Below are 18,415 nucleotides of genomic sequence, written 5' to 3' on the forward strand. Positions count from 1 at the left end.
TTTAAACACAATGATTCTGTCACTATCATTCATTTTCTGTTCCCACAGCAGGTCCCTGCTCTCACACAGTCTCCAAAGCCAATTCCAGCAGCCAGCTGAACCCACCCATCCACCAGAATCACCTGTTTCTGCTTACTGAAGGACTTGCTCTGAGGACATGTTCCTGTTTAATATGTCCTACTTTCCATCAAAATGCTGGTTTAGAAACCCTTTTAGCCCAAACCCTCCTTTAGTCCTTGCTGTCCTCACTTGTCCATGAACAGCAAGCCAGTGCTACCCCACTCTCTCCCACTCAGGCTTCCCTGGCAACTTCATTACCAGCCCAATTTGCTCACCCATGAGAATGACAAACCTGCTAAAACAGGTCTGTGTCTGAGTTCTCCTCCTCCCTTCCCTGTACAGCAGCTGAACACATCCCAGGTCCTGTCAGCTCCACGAGAGCTTTCCCATGTCCCTGTGTCCACAGTGACAGGCAGCCAAGCTGGTTACTCCAACAGTGGCACCCCTGCAGTTCAGGACACTGCTGTCCCTATTGCTCATGAAGGTACTATCAAAGCCCAGCCCCTGCTCTCCCCTCAGTCCCATACAGATCCCACCCTTAGCCTCACTTCTGGAGCAACGGAAATGTTGCAACAGCGAAGAGCCGCCTCCCTCTCTTACCTTCATGGGCTGGAGCTGCATCCTCGTGATCCTCGAAGGATCTACCACTGGCTTGGGGCGCCTCAGCGTGTCCAGAATGTTCTGCCATTGGGGGGGCAGGCCCACAAATTTGCCCTCCTTTGGGTCAAACGAGGTGTGGACACGGTGCTCAAAGTTCTGCGGAGCCGAGATCTCCGGGCGTTTCTTCTTCTTCTTGCGGAACATGACGCCTGCAGGGGGAAGGCAGCGCCGTCAGTGTGTCTGCGCCCGCAGCGCCCGCCCGTGCAACCACCGGCCACTTCTGGCAGCTCATTGCACTGCACCAAGGGCATTCTCTGGGGAAAAGCACTTTAACAAACACTGATCATCACAGGAGGAAGCAGAGGCACCAACACAGCAAAGACTTGCCCAAGACCACCTGGCAGGTCCATGGCTGAGCTGGGATTTCTACTGACTTCCTTTATTTCTACAAATTCACATTACCTGATATAAGCATTCAAAAACATGTTAGAGATGAGTATTTATATCTTACAGGCTCCTACCTAGGTTAAATGGCTCTGGAGTCCAGCCAGCGAGAGTGTTGATGCCACTACAAGCCCGGAATGAAAGGTGGTTATGAACAGGGCTCAGGTTGTCTTCTCACTGGTTACTGCAAGTAATTAATATCCACTTGGTTCCAATTTTAAGACAACAGAGCTGTTGCCAAAAGAAGATCTGCCCAACACCAACTTCGGATCTCAGTTTTTCTTGCTTAGAGGGCCCGTGAGGGAGAGAGAAGGTGGGAGGTGGAAATCAAACTCTGTCAGCAGGTAGCTGAAGAAGCTAAAATTAAAAACCAAGACTCCTTCCCTTGAGGGCTGAGACAGACAGCTTGTGTGAACAGCCAGTGTAAGTGCAACAAGCCAGAAGCAGCTAACACTGAAATATTCCCAAACACAGGAGACATTCAAAATCTGAATCTAGATTTTATAGCCCAAAAAAGATTGTTAGATAAATAGAAAGCTAAGAGATCAGACCTCTCTGAAATTGGGAAGATATGAAGGAAAAGGAAGAACCGGAGCTCTGTGTGCACAACCTAGGAAAGGTAGAGGACTGCAAGGGATGGACACAACCTCTTTCAAGGTCCCTTCTCTGAAATGTTCCATGATTCCACTGACTGATTTGGGAAAAAGCTCCACAGGTTTATTAAAGCAATTAAAATCCACCAGTAAAAAAATGAAATCGTTTATATGCTCTTCCCTTTCCACGGACAACTTGACTGTTGGCATTTGCCTCTCACTAGCACTGCTCACAGCAGTGAACGGCTCCTCTTCCTTGACAGCAGGCAGAGAGAGCATTTTTGCCACTTCAGCTTTGTAGCAGGTCACTCTTCCCCTGTACAGGCCCTCGGCCTCCAACTATGTGTGCTGAACAAATATTTGCAAGGGTCAGAGACACAGACCACAGAGAGATAACCTTCTGTAGTGGAGACAAGAATACACCCATCTTGGAGACAAGAATACACCCATCTTGGAGACAAGAATACACCCATCTTGGAGACAAGAGGACACCCATCTCCAAAATCAGCACATCACAGGGAAATCTAGGGCAAACATTTTCCAGGTTGTCCCACTCTAAACTTGTTTAGGGAGCAAAGGGCAGCCACCAGCTGAACAATGACTGATTCCTGGCGCTAGACAGAGGTCCTGAAATCCAATCTACACTGGCTCCTAGTTTGGTCACCATGATCCTGCAGCCACAGGGGTGGGAATTGTTTGTATGGCACAGAAGGACCCTTACTCCATCTAACACCCCAGTCATGCCATCCACCCCTGGTGAAACCCACCCCTCACACTGACACTGGCCACTGCAACACTGCAGCCAGGAGCCCACCAAAGATACCTCACAGTTGGAAAAGAAAACAAAAGGTTAGCAAACTAAAAAAAAAACCACAAGAGAGGCTGGAAGCAACTGTTCTGCTTGGAAGAGGTTTCACAGCCAGAATAATCTTTGCTCAGAACAAGCTCCAATGAAAACACAAATCCATCTCAGTGGAGAGCTAATGGGAAGGGTGTCTGTGCTCCAGGTCTGGATTGCAGCTCCTCAAACAGTGATTCATCTCTCAGGTCCCTTTGGTGCTACTTATTAACTAAGAATCAAGACTAAGGTCAGAGGGCAATTCTTTAAGGAAAAGAAAAGTACAGTCAATACCGGAAAGATGCTCATGGTGTTAGTACTGCTCAAACCAGCAGCTGGAGCTGCTAAGGAGCTTCCCAGCCTCCAAGGAGAACAGGGAGTATCTCTCCAGTATTACAGCAAGGGGTTCAGTTCTGAATCCATAATACACATCAGTCATGACTGCTCCTTGATCCACCAGCTCAGGGGTATTTCCAGACACAGAGATATTACTATTTCAACCAGCCTTTTTCCTTCTCCTGCTCCTTCTCTCACAGCTTCATAATGAAAAGATACCCAGGGCATAGCACAGTCTCTTCCAAGTTTGCTCTTTAACTGCTTCAGGTGGCAAAGAGTCTTGTAAAATGGGGTGTTCCAAATGCCACAACCATTAGCACTTGTAGCATCAATGGTTTTCTGAACATGTCAGGCATTTCCCCACAAGGAGAGTGATTCAGGCTGAACTGCTTCAAAATGCAAATTTTTAAAGGTTTTTTTGGCCCCAACCAGAACAGTGGCTCTGTCAGCATCTCAGCTTGCACAGGCACAAACACTGCATTTGTACACTGCCATAAATCCCCATAGCTGTCACTGAGCCCCTGCCCTGCACTGCCATCCCAGAGCCCAAAGCCCCCCAAGACCCTGCAAGGAGCAGCTCCAGAGTTCTTGCTCGGTTTTAGGGGACTGGCTGACATGGCCTGCAAGTGCCTTATTGGCTTATAATAGACATCTCAGAAACAACACAATGTAATCAGCTCCACACACAACACACCCCTGGGCACCCAGTGGCATTTGCTTTACATCTGATTAGAAAGAGATCAGACAGGTGGTTTAAAGGTAAACTGCATTAAGAGCAAATGAAATCCATACACTAAAAATAGTTATTTGAAATATGGATTGTAATAATCTGGGTAGGTTTTGCATTTCATCGAGGAGCTCTGTATTTAACCAGCCTCCTTTCACTTTGTGGTTTTCATGCAAGAGCTATTTATTTTTATTTCCAATACCCAGCTAAAGAATGTTTAAATAAAACACATAAAAACAGGCCTTTTCTCAGTCAGTAAGAAATTCATAAGAACATTTTATGCATATAAAATTTTGTAAATCAAGCCAAACCTGTATTTAAACGTAGACAGCATCCCTTTAATATAACAACACAAATACTGTGACACTGATTTTATAATAATCTACTAGACTTTAGTCTTTCATTCAGTGCTGACAACTGTACTGTAAGAAATGTCACAAACATAAATAATAAAAGTCACTACCACAAGACAAAAGCAGTCGGAGATTGAAATTCTCTCAGCGATCCATTCCTGCTGCCTGGGAAACCACGTTAGGTTTTTCAACTCCAGATATAGCTGTTCCTGGATGATACAGTTCCCAAAGCTGTCACATCTGCCAGTGAGCACGGGAAAAAAATCCCACAGCCAGCGGATCCAGAGCAGGGGGAGGGATCGGCTGGGAAGGAGGGGCAAGAAAAGAGAAGGGTCAGGCTCAGATGAGAGGAAGGGGTGGGAAGATTAAGGATGGAGGGGGAATGAGAGTTAGGAAGGAGAGAGGAATGGGGGGAGCCAGGCGAGCCCAGGAGCAGGGCACAGAAATGAACCAACCCCTCTGATAAAAACAAGTAGCCAAACGTTATGAGAAATGGCTCCTTCCAACGCCCAGCCAAAGGCAGCGGCAGGCACTGGCACTTCACCCGACCTGCCTCCCCCCTGCTCCCGGCCAGCCCCACGCTCCCAGGACCCAGGGAGCGTGCCCTCCCTCCCTCCCACAGGCACTTGATGATAGCAGGGCAGCGCGGAGCTCCTTCAGCCTCGCTCGGGCAGCTCCTCGTTCCAAATAAGCCTTCCCTCCCCTCCCCGCTGCAGCACCGAACTCACTCATCGGCTCCTCGCGCCGCTATCGCGGATCTGGACACAACTCCCTACATTCCTCCTGCCCGGACCGGAGGGAACGCTCCGGCCCCGGGCTCAGCAGAGCCGGTCCCATCATTTCCAAGTCCTCCCGCAGCTCATCCGCCAAACTGCTCTGGCCAGCTCCGAGAGGGGAGGGAGAGGAGGAGAACTCTTCCTACAGGACCGGAGGAACTGCAATATGCAGAATGAGTTTGCAGTAGGAAGATGAAGATCGCAGAGAACCCGCCAATTAAAAGGAAAAGCCTATTTCCATGCTCTGCTCCGCAGGTCAGTGTCATGTGCTGCCTTGGGAATGGCTCCCAGGCTAACCAGGCCATTAGCCATGCGTGGCACATGCACACATGTGTGTTCACACTGAGGGAGCTGGAAGGGTGCACGCAGGGAGTTCCACCACAGCCCAGACCTACAATCCTCCTGGTTGCCTTCCTGAGCTTTCCCACATCCTTTTTATTTATAAGAGGCCATCAACATTCACAGCAGTTTGCAGACACAGAGAAATGACAGGTTAGGTCCCTGAGGAGCTCACAAACCCAAATGTGACTTCACTCAGCAAGGAATGGCAACAAGGGTCAGTGGAAAGCAAAACGGTCCAAAATCTGAAATGGGATCTAAGAGCACAGCTCTGACTCCACGACACCTTCCTCAATTGGCTGCAATTCTAGTTTTAGAAATACTGGTTGAGGCACTTTTTTCCTCCTAAAGGAGAGTGGCTATTTGCTTGCTGTGCATCCCTTCCCCCCTTCCAAGTCCTTTCCTTGCACTCCTCTCCCTCCCCAGCCCCCCATGGCAAAGCTGCGTGTTGGAGCGAAGCGGCAGCACAGCAAACTGATGTAATGCTCTAAATCCTGCCCAAACACACACATGAGAGCACAGATTAATATTACATTAGAAATAAGCTTAGGGAGAGACATATTTGTTACATTGGTGGGTTTATTTCTGACAAATGAGAAGAACAACTCAACTCTTTGAGATTTTTTGCCATGCCTCCACTGAGCAGGGTCCGAAGGCTCCAGTGCTGCCTCTTCCTCCCCTGCTCCATTTCCTTCTCGTAAATTAGGGCTAAAAACTAAAAGCCAGTGAACGCCTATTTGCTCAGCTTGTTTTGGATGCTGCTGGGTGACATATTTTTAGGTGTGTTTTAGCTATACCACACCAAATTCATTCTGGGACCTATCAAAGCATTTGCATAGAAAAGACCTCTTGAACTTTCCAAAACCAGTGCTGGCATGTCCCAATCGCTAATGGGCTTTCCCTCGACAATAATAAAGTTTTCCCTTATTTACAGGCCCTAGGAATCCCAGCTGAAGTCACTGTCCCATCGGGCCAGTCTCTGAAGTCAGGCCCCACCCTCCAGAGGTTTCATCTAAACAGACAAAAGGTGAGGAAAAGGAATTATTATCCTCATTTGCAGACTAGACAGAAAAAAAATTACTAGCCCGGTTTCTTCCCAGCTATGTCTAGAACAGCAAATCTAAAAGAGCTCCCAGGTATGTCTCCTGGCCACTTTTTAACTTTCTGTCAAGGCCAGATCCAGACCCAACACACCCTGGCTACAGAGAGAAAACACAGGTGCAGGGCCCCAGCAGCAGCCAAGACACACTCTGCCCACAGGTTTGATCTTGACACCAGCACGTAGGTCCAGACACTGTGACAGAGCCCAACAGCACAGACAGAAACCACACCCAAACCTCACTGCAGTCCAGGGCCTTGATTATTAGACCAGCCTTTCATGCTGGGTTTGGTGTGTGAGAGGGTACAGCCACCAAACCCTGCTTCAGCACCGGAGGAAGTGGCAACTCATGTCCACCCAGAGCCAGTGGGACATGTGCTGCAGGTCACCGGGCTGAGCCCAAAGCCACGACACCAACTATGACCCTTTTTCCCCACTTAATGTGGGCTGTGTCCTGCTCTGGCTATACCAAACCATGCAGTGCCTCACACCTGCACACCTCACTGATCCCTGTCCCAAGAGCAGCTGCTTTGTTCCACAGGCATTTAATGACATTATTTTGCCAAAAAGGATGCATCAGGGTTAAAAACAAGTGGCTGTATTTTGCTGTTCATGTAAAACACCAAAGAGCTTCAAGAAAAGGGCTTGAAGGATTCAGGGCTTCAGTTTCCACTGTCTTGTGTGACAGATCCATTCAAAATCAGCATAAAAATACTACCGAGATTAGAGTAAGAACATTTAAGGTTCTGTCTCCAGAAATCCACATGAAGAGACACATCATCTCTGCCAGACGAGAGGTTACGCTGGGACAAGCACAAGGGGCCACATCTGGCAGGCGGGGTCACATGGCAGGGGAAGGAGCCAAGGCTGTGTCTGGGGAACACGCGATGCCACAGCACCGGGCACCGCGTCCTGCGGCTCCATCCCAGCGCCCTGCCCGGCCGGGCCCAGCTGCCTCTGGCACGACGGGTTACGAGAGGGAAGCTGCAGGTCTGTGCTGCCCATGGGCACGGCACAGATCTTACTGTGTGCAGGGAGTCACACGCTCTGAGCAGGGCTGAGCTCCCAGGCAGACCTGCCCCAGCAGAGGCACCGGTGCTCACAGTCCTGGCTCACAATGCTCACTCCAGCAGCACAGCCAGGGGCTGGCAGAGACACCCCAGCGATGTCCCAATCACCCGAATATAGAGATGCAAGAGTTAAACTTCATTCCAACCAACACTAAACCATCTTAGTCCCTGTTTATGCTCATCATGTTCTCCCAAAGTGAGATACAAATATATTTAATTGCTGTCAGCAGCCTGCAAGGCAGTTTGCCTGTGTTATCCTCACAGGATAACTATGGGAAAACTGCAGCCCACACAGTGTGCCCCAAAACACAGAGGAGACAGACTAGCTCGAACTCCTCAACCTGGCTGACTCTCAGTGCCTTCCTGCTCACTGCTGCCAATACCGAGATGGAAACAAATCGTAACAGACAAGTCTTCTCCCAGGGAATATCGGTTCTCCTGCTCTGTTTGCAAAGGGCAGACCTGCCATGAGTGCGAGTGCTAACACAGCCTCGGTAAAAACCAGGTTAAAACCTGAGGTGCACTCGGAACACAACACAAATAACTGGTGTTGGCTACAGCTGTACTCTGTTCATCAATTAATTACAAAATAATCCATTTACTAACACTACAAGTAAAATGGCTCAGCCTTGGGGAAAATGTAATTTCCTGAGATATTTCTGAGGGAAATAGAGTTCGACTTTTAGTCTTTGTGCACCCTCCATCCCCCTTGCTCTCTTTTGGCAGCCGAATGGAAAATCAATCTCAGAACGACAGTATTGGCACTAATGACCCCATCTCAGTGCATTAGTCCTCAAGCTACAGGGTAATCCTGCAACTTTAAACCATATTGAGAAACTCCCTAAAAACATCCAAGTCTCCCTTGCACTGAGCCTATGCAATTATAACTCAAAGGCAGGGGACTAGTGCAGGGGTAGGGGCGGTACCACAGACACGTCCTGCCCAGGTACAGAACTCTTGTGCTGCTCCCATTGGGATGGAACTTGAGCATCATATCCCTGCTGGTACCCAAGAACACAGTCTGTGTAATACAGAGCTCAGGGCCTGGCTGAGCTTTTACTTGCAGTTGGGCTAAGCTAGTCCAAGCTGTTTTAACCAGTTTTCTTTAAAGCAATTTGCACAAACATTTAGCTCTTTTCTCTCCTTCTGAATTTCCCTAAGCACATTAGGGAAGTAGGTTAAAAAGAGCTCTTTTTTCCTCAATGGAGGCAGGACAGCCAAACTTTTAAGGAATTCTCCTTAATTAATTTCATTCTCCTTGGGAATGAAAACCATTTTGTGACCAAAGAAGGGTTATGTGTCTCACTTTTGCAAGCAGCAGGACCCAGAGCGTCCTTCCCAGGTACATCCACGCTCACACCCATCTAGACAGAAAAAACCCCTGTGCAGGGAGCAGGCTTTCCATCTGGAAGCACAGTTACTAATCCAGCCAGCTATCTGCTTGGCCACTGTTTGGTCAGCTTTGCTACTGGGTACAAAAGCCATTGCTCCCACAGCACACACCATGTCCATACCAAGGCAGCACGGAATATCAACATCAATATACAGCTTCATCACACTTCAGGAATGAGACTTTCCGGTGGGACAGGGCTGGAGGGAGAGTCAGGCAGCAGGTTCCCTTCCCCAGCAGCTGTGTAAGGGCTGACTCAGGTTTTACCCAAGCACAGAACTCAGAAATGCAGGGGAAGACTCAGCAAATGTCTCTTACTCTACATACATCCCCCAGCCTCACCCAAGAGCTTGCACTCACCACAAATTTCTCTTCTGTTTTTCAGTGCTCTGTCCCCAAATGCATTAAAGCACTAGTGTCCTGGCAAAGAAGAAAGCAAAGATTAATGGACAGGACTGGTTTCTGTCGCTGCACATACCTGGCTGTATAGTTGGTTACCACCTGACAAAAATAATTAAGTACAAATGCCCAATAGAATCGTAGATTGTAACTTAAATAGGAGGAGATTACCCAGCTTCCAGCCAGCCAAAACACACTCACACCCAGCCCCACACGAGTACTACAGCGTGGCTTCAGCAGGAGTGCTGGGAGGATCCTGGCCAGCACAGCAGCCCGAGGTTGGGAGTACACACAGGAGGGTTTGACTGGACCTCTCCATAAGGTACACTGAGGGTCCTTGTAGATACCACAGACTTCAGAGCAGACATTGCTCTGTCTCCTGTAAAGGCAACGAGCTGCATGTTCCTGACATGCTGTCTGCTCTCTCGAGCATCATCCAGAGCAATTCTTAACCCCTTCTTCATCCCAAGGTTTTAAGAGCATCACCCTTCTCAGATTCAACAAGGCATTTTCCCTGCTGCACTCCCCATCCCTTGAGTGTCAGTCGGCTGAATCACCAGACCCCAACACCACAGCCCCACACCTTGTCCCACCTAAAAGACCCTGGGAAGCAAAAAACATAAGATCTTACTGGCAGTCCTGTTGCAACAATGCTGGTGGTGGACAATTCCAAGGGAGAGGAGCAAGAAGGGTCTGGAGGCAAACTCTCCCACTGTCATGCAGCAAAGCCGATTGGAGGACAGTGTTGCTGGGCTGTAGGAGCAAAGATGAAGAAAACTCCTTCGCAAAGGAATCCAGCTCCTGGTTTTTCTTCCCGTTCAGAACCATCCCTTGAGAGAAAAAACTGTATGACCCCTCAAACTATTCTGCTCTCCCTTCGCCCCAGGCTGGCACTGCCAACACACGTGCGATCGTTACACCGATCCGTGGCACGGCTCAGCTCCGAAGGGAAGGGGTTAAGCCAAGGCAGCACAGCCACTGGGGAGTGGAGACGTTAGTTCAAACTGACAAACCCAGTCCTCTGTAAACACAGGGCACAAATCCCACAGAACAGCGGCCATTAGAATGGCTGTTATGGCTTTAAAGCAAGCAAGTCAACGTCCATGCCCAAATCTGCAGGAGGGCACTTACCCCTGACTCCTCATTGCTCTGTGCCCAGAGGTGAGGTGGGAATGCTCTGCCACCAGAATCCGCTGACACGCCGATAAACTTGAGAGAGAAAGACGGCAGGAAAAAGCGGGAGTAGAAAAAGGGGTGGAGGCAAGTCTGACATGTTTGTACAGTGCCTGGTGCACCTAAGCTGCCGAGTTTGATTTCAGGGTGTGGTAGCAGATGGGACACAGAAGCACTCAGCACAGAGAAGCCTCAGAAAACGACATATGCTGAAAGGAGAGCCTCCTGGGACCATCTCACCTTCTCCTCTTTGTCTTCTTTCTTGGTCCCTAGAGGGAATGAGAGAGAAAGAGCTCAGAGTCACACCTGGGCACTGAGTTGTGCTGGGTCTTGGGCAAGAACCTTGGGGAGATCCTTTCCCATTCCCCTCCGCCCTTCTTCACCACCCCGCTCCACTGTGGCTTATTAAAGCTCCGCTCCTTGGCTCTTCTCTCTCGGCTCCACAGCCTTGGGGCCAGGAGCTGCTACAGCTCCTAAAGAACCCGCCATCTCGCCCTGTGTTTCAGGACCTGCCACCAATCCCTTGTCATTCCTGGCAGGAAAGCTTGCATTGCCAGCTCTATGGCTGGCTGTAGAAGAATTCACCCCATTGATTTGCATTGCAGATGAGCAGCACATGACCTGGTGCTTTTCCTTTTGCCCTGTCCTACCGCGAGTGAGTCAGTGCTGCCGGCTCTGGAGTCTGGGATCACCCTCCCATCCCGTTGTGCCTCTGGGTTTCCTGACTCCTGGAAATACTTTCCCCAAATGACTCATGCCCAGCAGGACACCAGCAGCATTGGACACCTAGGTGAAAGGGGCAGAGGACACTTTGGGGATTAGAGCCCAGGAGAGGTCAGAGTTCCTGTCAGCAAACCTATCAGCTGTTCTTGCTCCACTGCAAATTGAGAGGCTTCTTGGCCTCTCCAAACCACTAACAATCTTGGCTTAACCCTCAGGTGTTTTTAGGTCCAAAGACCAGAGATAAAAGCCATAAAAATCCATGACTTTTTAGGGGTTTGTTTTGAGGTGGGGTTTTTTTTTGGGGGGGGGGGTTGGTTGTTTGATTTTTGAACTGCCTTTAAAATAAATAACTGACATGGTACAAACAATCATTAGGCTGTCATCATTATTGCTGGGATTGGCTTGTCCAGCAGAGATGGGCCAGCCCAGTGACCTTTTAGCCTTGTTCCTTCATTCCCATTTCTTTTCCTACCTCTCCATCCCACCTCAAAAGGCTGCAGTATGTTTGTACAACAACCAGGGTCACAGAGGTAGTTGGGATTCACCAGCTCTATGGGGACTATAATGGAGAAAAGAATTGGGGTTCACAGAGAGAACCTAAAGGTAATCCTGGCAGTGGAGCTGATGGTCTGAGGTTCCTAACCCTCATTTCCAGACCTGCCAGCTAAGTTGTGGAAGGGCTGCTTCCTGAGCGTGAAGTCACCACTTCGATGTTCCACTGCAGGTCCCTGCCTGCCACAGCCTGCCACAGAGACCCGGGCTTCCTGCCTGCTCCCTCCCTAGGATGCAGGAAATACTTAGCCAGGTTCCTTTCTGTCTGGGGATTAGCTCCTCCAGGGCAAGCCCCGTACCCAGATGTAATCAAAAAATGAAAGTTCCTGTTAATAGTAAAGGATAGTGAATACCAGAGGGGACAGTATTCTTTCCCAAAAGGCTGGAACTCCACGGCAGAGCAGCGCGGTGGAGGATCAGAGGGGAGGAAGCTGAGGTGATCCTGGGAGGTGTGGAAGGAACGCGTCGGGGAGTACAAACTGTCCCTGTCATCTGTGCACCAGGGCTTTGCTGCTGTGCCAGGCACGGAGGAGTCACCCACAGGACCAGGGCGTTGGGAGCGCCACAGACAAATGGCATTTACAGTCTCCAAGGAGTCACCCAGGCTTGGAGCTGGCTCCAGATTTGCATGAGGACTGTATTTCCTGGGTTATGTGCTGAGACAGTCTTCTAGAACAAGAGAAGTTCTTTATAAATGGAAGAGCCTGATTTTACTTGTCAAGACACAAGCTTAGATGAAACCAAGGCAGCTCTGAGTCGGTGTGAACCTCTGCTGCCTACAATCTTAATGAAAAATTAGGACACTTTCCAGTCTTTCTATTCACACTTTGGTCCCAGCAGTCCTACACACTTTGAAGAAAAATTTCCCAGTAAAAGCGACGCACCTCTAATTTTCCCCTTCAGCGACTGTTCCTTTATTACACATTTCACTGCTCCTTGCCTGCCCACTGCTCCCTTCTTACCTAGAGAATTGCACAAGACAATATAAATAATTATACCGGTCCATGTCTGTAAACACAGACCTCCACGCCCCACTCCTCCTACTGCTCTGTGCTGCTCCTCCAGGCCTGGCAGCACAATGCTGCAGGCTACGCTGACTAAAGGCTTGCATCGAGGCCTGCCTGCTTTATCTGCCAGCAAAGGCCCTTCCGTGCTCCCTGTCCCCTCCCCAGACACAAAGCAAAGCCAGTGTCAGATCCCAAGTGCTGATCTCAGCTCGCTCCTCACCCTGCCCAGTCACGTCACTGCGCCGGGAGAGCTCCGGGACCTCACGTCCTGCACTGCTGCAGTAGGTTCCATTGAATCCCTGTCCATCTCTACTACAACACACTTTTGTGAGGAAAAAAACCACTGTTCAATGTTTTCCTATTCCAACAGGCAAGACTGGGCACTTCTAAAATTCAAAAGCAAAAAAGTCAGAAACACACAGGCCAACTCTACCAGGCCAACTCTCTTTCTTCTGCCTCAGCCAGGAGTAATGTACCTGCCCACCTGTCTGGAGCCTGTGGGAACTGGGAAAACTGCTAAGGAAAACTTATTTTTATTCAACAAAGTTTCCAGGAGAAGCCTAACACTAAGGAACAAGAAATCTGATACACTCAGGAAGTCCCAATAAGAACTACAGCAATTCCACCCACAGAGTCAGACCTTCCAGCAGGGCTCCACTGAGCTCAGGGATTTGATAGGGGGCACAAATGCTCTTCCACAAAGAATCCTTCCCCTCCTCTCTTTCACAGCTCTGCAAATCCAGAGTAAGCTGGTCAGGGAAGCACCAAGGATGGGGCCAGAGGGGTCACTAGGAGAAGAACTGTGTTGCAAATTCAACATCAGCACCAGCTGGTGGGAGGAAGCTAGAGATAGGAATCAAGTCTGGGAGTCTCATAATCACCACATGACATTAGCCAGGGCTGGAGATAAGGAGGGAGCAATCCAGAGGCAGTTTCGCTTTAACTGAGTGCTCACAGCTCAGCCACCTTCCCCCAAGGCTGTCGGTTCAGAGGGGGGCAGGAGGTGCCAGGAGAGCTGCCTGCATGGCCAAGGCTGGGGTTATCCTCCTGCTCACTATGCACTGCTGCCCTTGTCCAGGGAGTGTCCAGAGATCCCAGCAGGACAAAGCCCTTCCGGCACTCCCACCGCAGAGCTCACCCCATGTGCTTGTAAACTCTCCAAGGTTTACAGTCTAAACCAGGTGGATTTTTTTCCAGTTCCAAACAAAACACAAATGCACCAGAGCTGAAGAGATGGAAGTTGGTTTAGCCAGTGCACACTCAAATCTGCCAGGGCGGTGGGGAGCTTGGAGTCCCTCTTCACCATGTGCACATTCCAAACACAATCAGCCTGGGTCACATGGACGAAGGAAATTTGTGCTGCTTCAGGCTCTCCCTGGGTTACAGCCAGGTTCTCCTGGGCCAGGCAGCTCCAATGGTGGAACAAAGCACAGCCAGCAAGGAAACAGCACAAGGAAATTCTGCCAAACTGAGAACACCAGAGGCAAGAATCACAGAATCCCAAAGGTTGGAGAAGACCTCCAAGATCATGGAGTCCACCCTTTGACCCAGCACCACCTTGTCACGCAGCCCAGAGCACTGAGTGCCATGTCCAGCTGTTTCTTGCACACCTCCAGGGCTGGGGACTCCACCACCTCCAGCCCCTTCTGATGCCTGACCACCCTCTCCATTAAGTGAAGAAAGCAGGTTAAGCTTAAAGAGAGTAAGGAAACAGCAGACTTTAAAAATGTCAACTCCCGCTCTGGTGAGAAGTTGAAGTTAAAGCCCAAGAAGATCACCTGAACACAGCACAGGCTATTTTGCTACTGGTTAAATTCCTGTGGCTTGGTAGACGTTCCCTGCAGATAAAATCAATACAGCTTGGATCACAGCCACCTCACACCTCTTCCAGATCTTTTACTTGCAAAAACTGCACACACTCATTTGGTTATTACAGAAGTAACGTCACGCTCCACCAGACAAGCCTGTGCCACCCTCTACAAAAGGTGCATCTGCTGCTTCCCACAGAAGTCAGGACGATCAGTCCTGCAATGGCAGCATCCAAGCAGAAAGCCGGCATTGCCTACAGATTCCCAGGTCACCTTGGGAAAGTCACTCTGCAGGCTGGTAAAACACTGTGACAATGCTCAACTCCCCCACAACAGAGGCGGCTTAATCTGTTGTTTTTCCAAGCAAGCTTCGATCCTTGAGAATGCTATAGAAATGCAGATTGAAATCCCTGGCTGGCAGCAGAGGAGCACAGACCCAGCCTCTGTCCCCAATAACTAGGTCAGTCAGCTATCACTCCAGAATTAACCAGAATCCAGCAAATTCCTAGTGGCCAAAATAACGGCAGCACAAGTCTAACACCCTGTGCTGACATTACTCACCCTCTACCTCTGGGTACGTTCAAACCCAACTCTCAAGAGCTTAGAATAATTGGAGGGTTGGAGCTTATGCTTGTCAAAATCCAGGCACGTGGCTCCATGCAGCACAGGTTTCCCATCCCACTTGCCTGTGGAGGCAGGGAACAACTCAGCCTTAGGCAGCTGAAGACATTCAGCCCACCTCAGGAAAATCAGGAAGCTGCACTGCTAATCCCGTGCCATGGAACGGGTGTCACATCCCCTCCCAGCAGCAGCCCCCTGGACAGCAGGGGCAGAAGGGGCCTTTGCCCTCCAGTGCTGTATGGGAGCTTATCTGGGGGGAAAGCTGGTAGAGGCAGGGCAGCTGTTGGAATAGAATCCGAGGAAGAGAAGAAAGGAAGGGTTGATTATTGAGATGGGGATGAGTATCCAAAATGCATCTCAACCCCCTGCCAGGGGATGAGTATTCAGAACTTACTTCAACCCACTCCAGCTGCCGAGGCTGGACCAAGCACTGGCTTTCCTCTCACTGGAAAGGAGATGGGTGAAGAGTTAAACGTGTGGGGGGGATGTTATTATTATTACTATTATTTATTTTCAGGCTCTGTTTTTCTCAGCAGCCTGGTCTACAGTTCAGCAGCCACAAACCTGCAGTGCAGGAACTGGACCTGCTTGTTCTGCCACTGAAAGGAGCTTGTCCCAATGTTGTACCCTCAGTTTCCCTTGGCTCCACAAGCTGTGAATGCTCTGCAGTCCTCAGGAGGGGTTGGAAAGGATTAAATGGTTATAGTCCCCACTCAGAGATTTATTGATATAATATAGAAAAATGGTAGCTGTGACATCCTTGTCTGGTGCTCTTAACTGCTACAACAGAGGAGAGAGAAAAAGTTCATTTCTACCTCCCATAAGAGTGATTTTTGGTCTCTTCTGACAGTAGTTACAAAAGCCTCTCATTTTCTTTATCTTCAGCAATCTCCTCCAGCCTTCATTTGGGCTGGAATTTATAAGAGCCTCAATCCCAGCCTAAGACAGCATGAGGTGCTGGTTGCTCTGGGACACAGTTTTAGCAGCACACACAATAAAGCTCCAACTGCCACTTTCTCCATTAAAAATAAGTTTCACAACTCCCCAAAGTGTGTGTGCAACTATTAATGCTGTCAGATGCCACAGTAAGGAACTGAAACGTGCACTCAAGTCAGGCAGTGCCTGTTCCAGAGGACAGGCACCCTGTGATTAATGGAGGCCAGACTGGGCACAGCCACAGCCCTCCTGAGCACACGGACCTGCTGGCTCCTGGCAGAGCAAACGTCCTTCCTTTGGAATGAGCCTGGGCCCTGCTGGCTGCTGGGAGAGGGGAACCATGGTGGAATAACTCAACCGGAATCCTCTCCCACATGACACCAGAAAATAATCCACTGAGACGTGTCTATTTATATCTATATAAACCATAAATGAAATCTCCACATTCTGAATTATAATAATTCAAGAAGGAGCGACATAAAACATAGTCGTTTAAACTGTAAATAAAATGTAATGTTTCCCATTCTGCACATTTAGAGATTCTGAAGATGGCATTGTAAAAATAACTGAAAAACTTCAGTTCATCATCTACTTCATCATTCCTCAAGCTACTAATTCAAAAATACTTTTCTTGCTCATGTGCTCTCTGAAGTGCCAAATAAATTTTACAAGCAAATGAATTCAGAAAAAAATACGTTCAAATAAAATAAGTATTAAGTTAGTTCATTTGCACATGTGACCTTTGAAAACAAATTCTTGTTAACACTCAAAATGAGCATTTTCTTATTTAGGTCTTCAGAACTTTGATGAAAACTGAAAGCCTGGGGTAGAGTTGTGAACAAAGATTTGTTACAGAAATACTTGAGTAGTTATCTGGAAAATTCCTTCATTTCCTTCTTTAAACTGGGACTGCCATTTGTTGAAGGTACAGCCACAGCCCACCACCCAGACCACCAGTTAGGAGTAGCCAGACACAATTCAGGTGACCCGTAGTTCTAAGAGACCTTTTTAAAAACATGCCTTTAAATGGCACAGGAATAAAAGGCAACGTTCCCTAAATAAGTTCCTGGCTCAGCTTTACGTCACTCAGCTGCTGTTCGGAGACGCTTCGGGAGAACATATTTAGAACTTGGAAGAGAGCACAAAAGCCCAAAGAGCTCTGCAAACTCCCCATTTGGGAGTGAGCAGCAGAATTGGTATTTTCTTCCCTATTAACATCGGCCGGTACTTTATAAGAAAGGGTCAGAAACCAGGAGGGTGCCTCAGTAGCAGTCGCAGACAGGAGCATCTTATGGCTGATGAGGTGCTACAAGACCTGAACTACGTGTGACATTTAGTTATGACATTTACGTTTCTAAGGAAATAAACAGCACACATTTTTCATTTTATATTGCAGAGTTTGCAGTCTGATTTCCCCCCTCTCCCTGCACACTCAGAGCTCTGATTCCTGCAGATTCCCTGTGAGTGTGCCCGAAGTGGACAGCTTGCTGCAGCAGGAACAGCTCAGAGGCCACTCCCCAGAGACTTCTTCCCAGAGTCAGCCCTAACAGCTGTTCTGGGGGTGCAATCCAAAATCCCTTGAAAGCAGAGCTTTTTCACTGACTTCCACAAGTGCTTCAAAGATCCTGATTCTGAGCTGTATGTTACAGGAAAGAAGTTAATTTCTAGCATTGTTATAGGCAGTGATGTACTTTCTTGGCCAGGGCCCAAAGTACTCATTATAAAGTGTAACACCCTACTTAATTCTTCCACAAGCCAGTCATAAGGCTACTATGAATTTTAATGAGCATTGAATCAAGACCCAGATGGTTTTTTAAGCCAAATTATCCTGTTCTTGGTTATTTTAAGATCTGTGTAGAGCCTTCTGGCCACCACACATATTAACTCCTCTGTTCCTGGTCCAGATTAAGGAAGGACTTTCACACCTCTTCCCCCCATCTAAGCCCAGCTCTCCAGTTCTGCTATAAAGACCCTCAGCTCCTGCTGTGCCTTCTGAAGTCACAGATTTGAAAGAAAACTCCAAGGCTGACACAGGTGGGGGGAAAAAAGGTATCCAGAACAGATACCTGTGGCAGAAAGGAGAGTCAGAAGGCCAGAAGGGCATCACTAAGGTAGCCCCGACACCACAGACAGCCCAACTGAACCCCTTCTCAGGGGAAAACCAATCAAGCTCAGAGACATCAAGTTGACTTGATCTGTTCACAGTCACTGCCTCTGCTGAAGCTGCTGGGTACATTTGCTATCTAGTTTGAAATGATATGTTTCATTTTAACAACTAAACCATCTTTCCTACACGTGGTGTTTCACCTCTCCACAGCACAGCAGCAGGACACAGGCCTGGCCAGGGGATGCTGCTGCAGGGCCTCAGCTGGGGCTGCACCAGTGACCCCGCTCAGAGCTGGAGCGGGGCTGCACTCACTGCTCAGGACCAGGCTGCTCCAAGCCCCAGCTGGCCTCGCTTGTGGGGCTTGTTCTTTTTGTATTCTGAGACTATTTCCCCGCCCCCACCACCAGAACCTTGTCTGGTAAACAGATGGACATCACAGAAACGAGAAGCGTGACATGGAAAGG

General features: G+C 48.9%; 2 protein-coding genes across 12 annotated transcripts in view; one reads left to right on the forward strand and one right to left on the reverse strand.

The window, feature by feature from the left end:
* LOC127466299 (keratin-associated protein 10-1-like) overlaps nucleotides 1-18,415 on the forward strand; it is a 101,523-nt gene that overhangs the window by 27,234 nt on the left and 55,874 nt on the right. The gene's annotated exons all lie outside the window — the stretch shown is intronic.
* PAK6 (p21 (RAC1) activated kinase 6) overlaps nucleotides 1-18,415 on the reverse strand; it is a 43,964-nt gene that overhangs the window by 16,673 nt on the left and 8,876 nt on the right. For 4 of the 11 annotated variants that reach the window (XM_051777001.1, XM_051776992.1, XM_051776990.1 and 1 more), the window contains 5 exons: nucleotides 10,156-10,466; nucleotides 9,656-9,854; nucleotides 8,986-9,045; nucleotides 4,680-4,886; nucleotides 661-869 (listed from right to left, as the gene is read on the reverse strand). In XM_051777001.1, the coding sequence (XP_051632961.1) occupies nucleotides 661-869; nucleotides 4,680-4,683 (213 nt within the window). In that variant the 5' untranslated portion in view covers nucleotides 4,684-4,886; nucleotides 8,986-9,045; nucleotides 9,656-9,854; nucleotides 10,156-10,466. Of the gene's footprint in view, nucleotides 1-660; nucleotides 870-1,181; nucleotides 1,299-4,061; nucleotides 4,507-4,679; nucleotides 4,887-8,985; nucleotides 9,046-9,655; nucleotides 9,855-10,155; nucleotides 10,467-10,706; nucleotides 10,783-18,415 lie in introns of those variants that run through there. The other 7 variants (XM_051776998.1, XM_051776997.1, XM_051776995.1 and 4 more) reach the window with 7 other exon arrangements.

The sequence above is a fragment of the Manacus candei genome, unplaced genomic scaffold (genome assembly GCF_025592945.1).
Source record: "Manacus candei isolate 608988 ecotype Guabito, Panama unplaced genomic scaffold, ASM2559294v1 h1tg000009l, whole genome shotgun sequence".
Taxonomy (NCBI): domain Eukaryota; kingdom Metazoa; phylum Chordata; class Aves; order Passeriformes; family Pipridae; genus Manacus; species Manacus candei.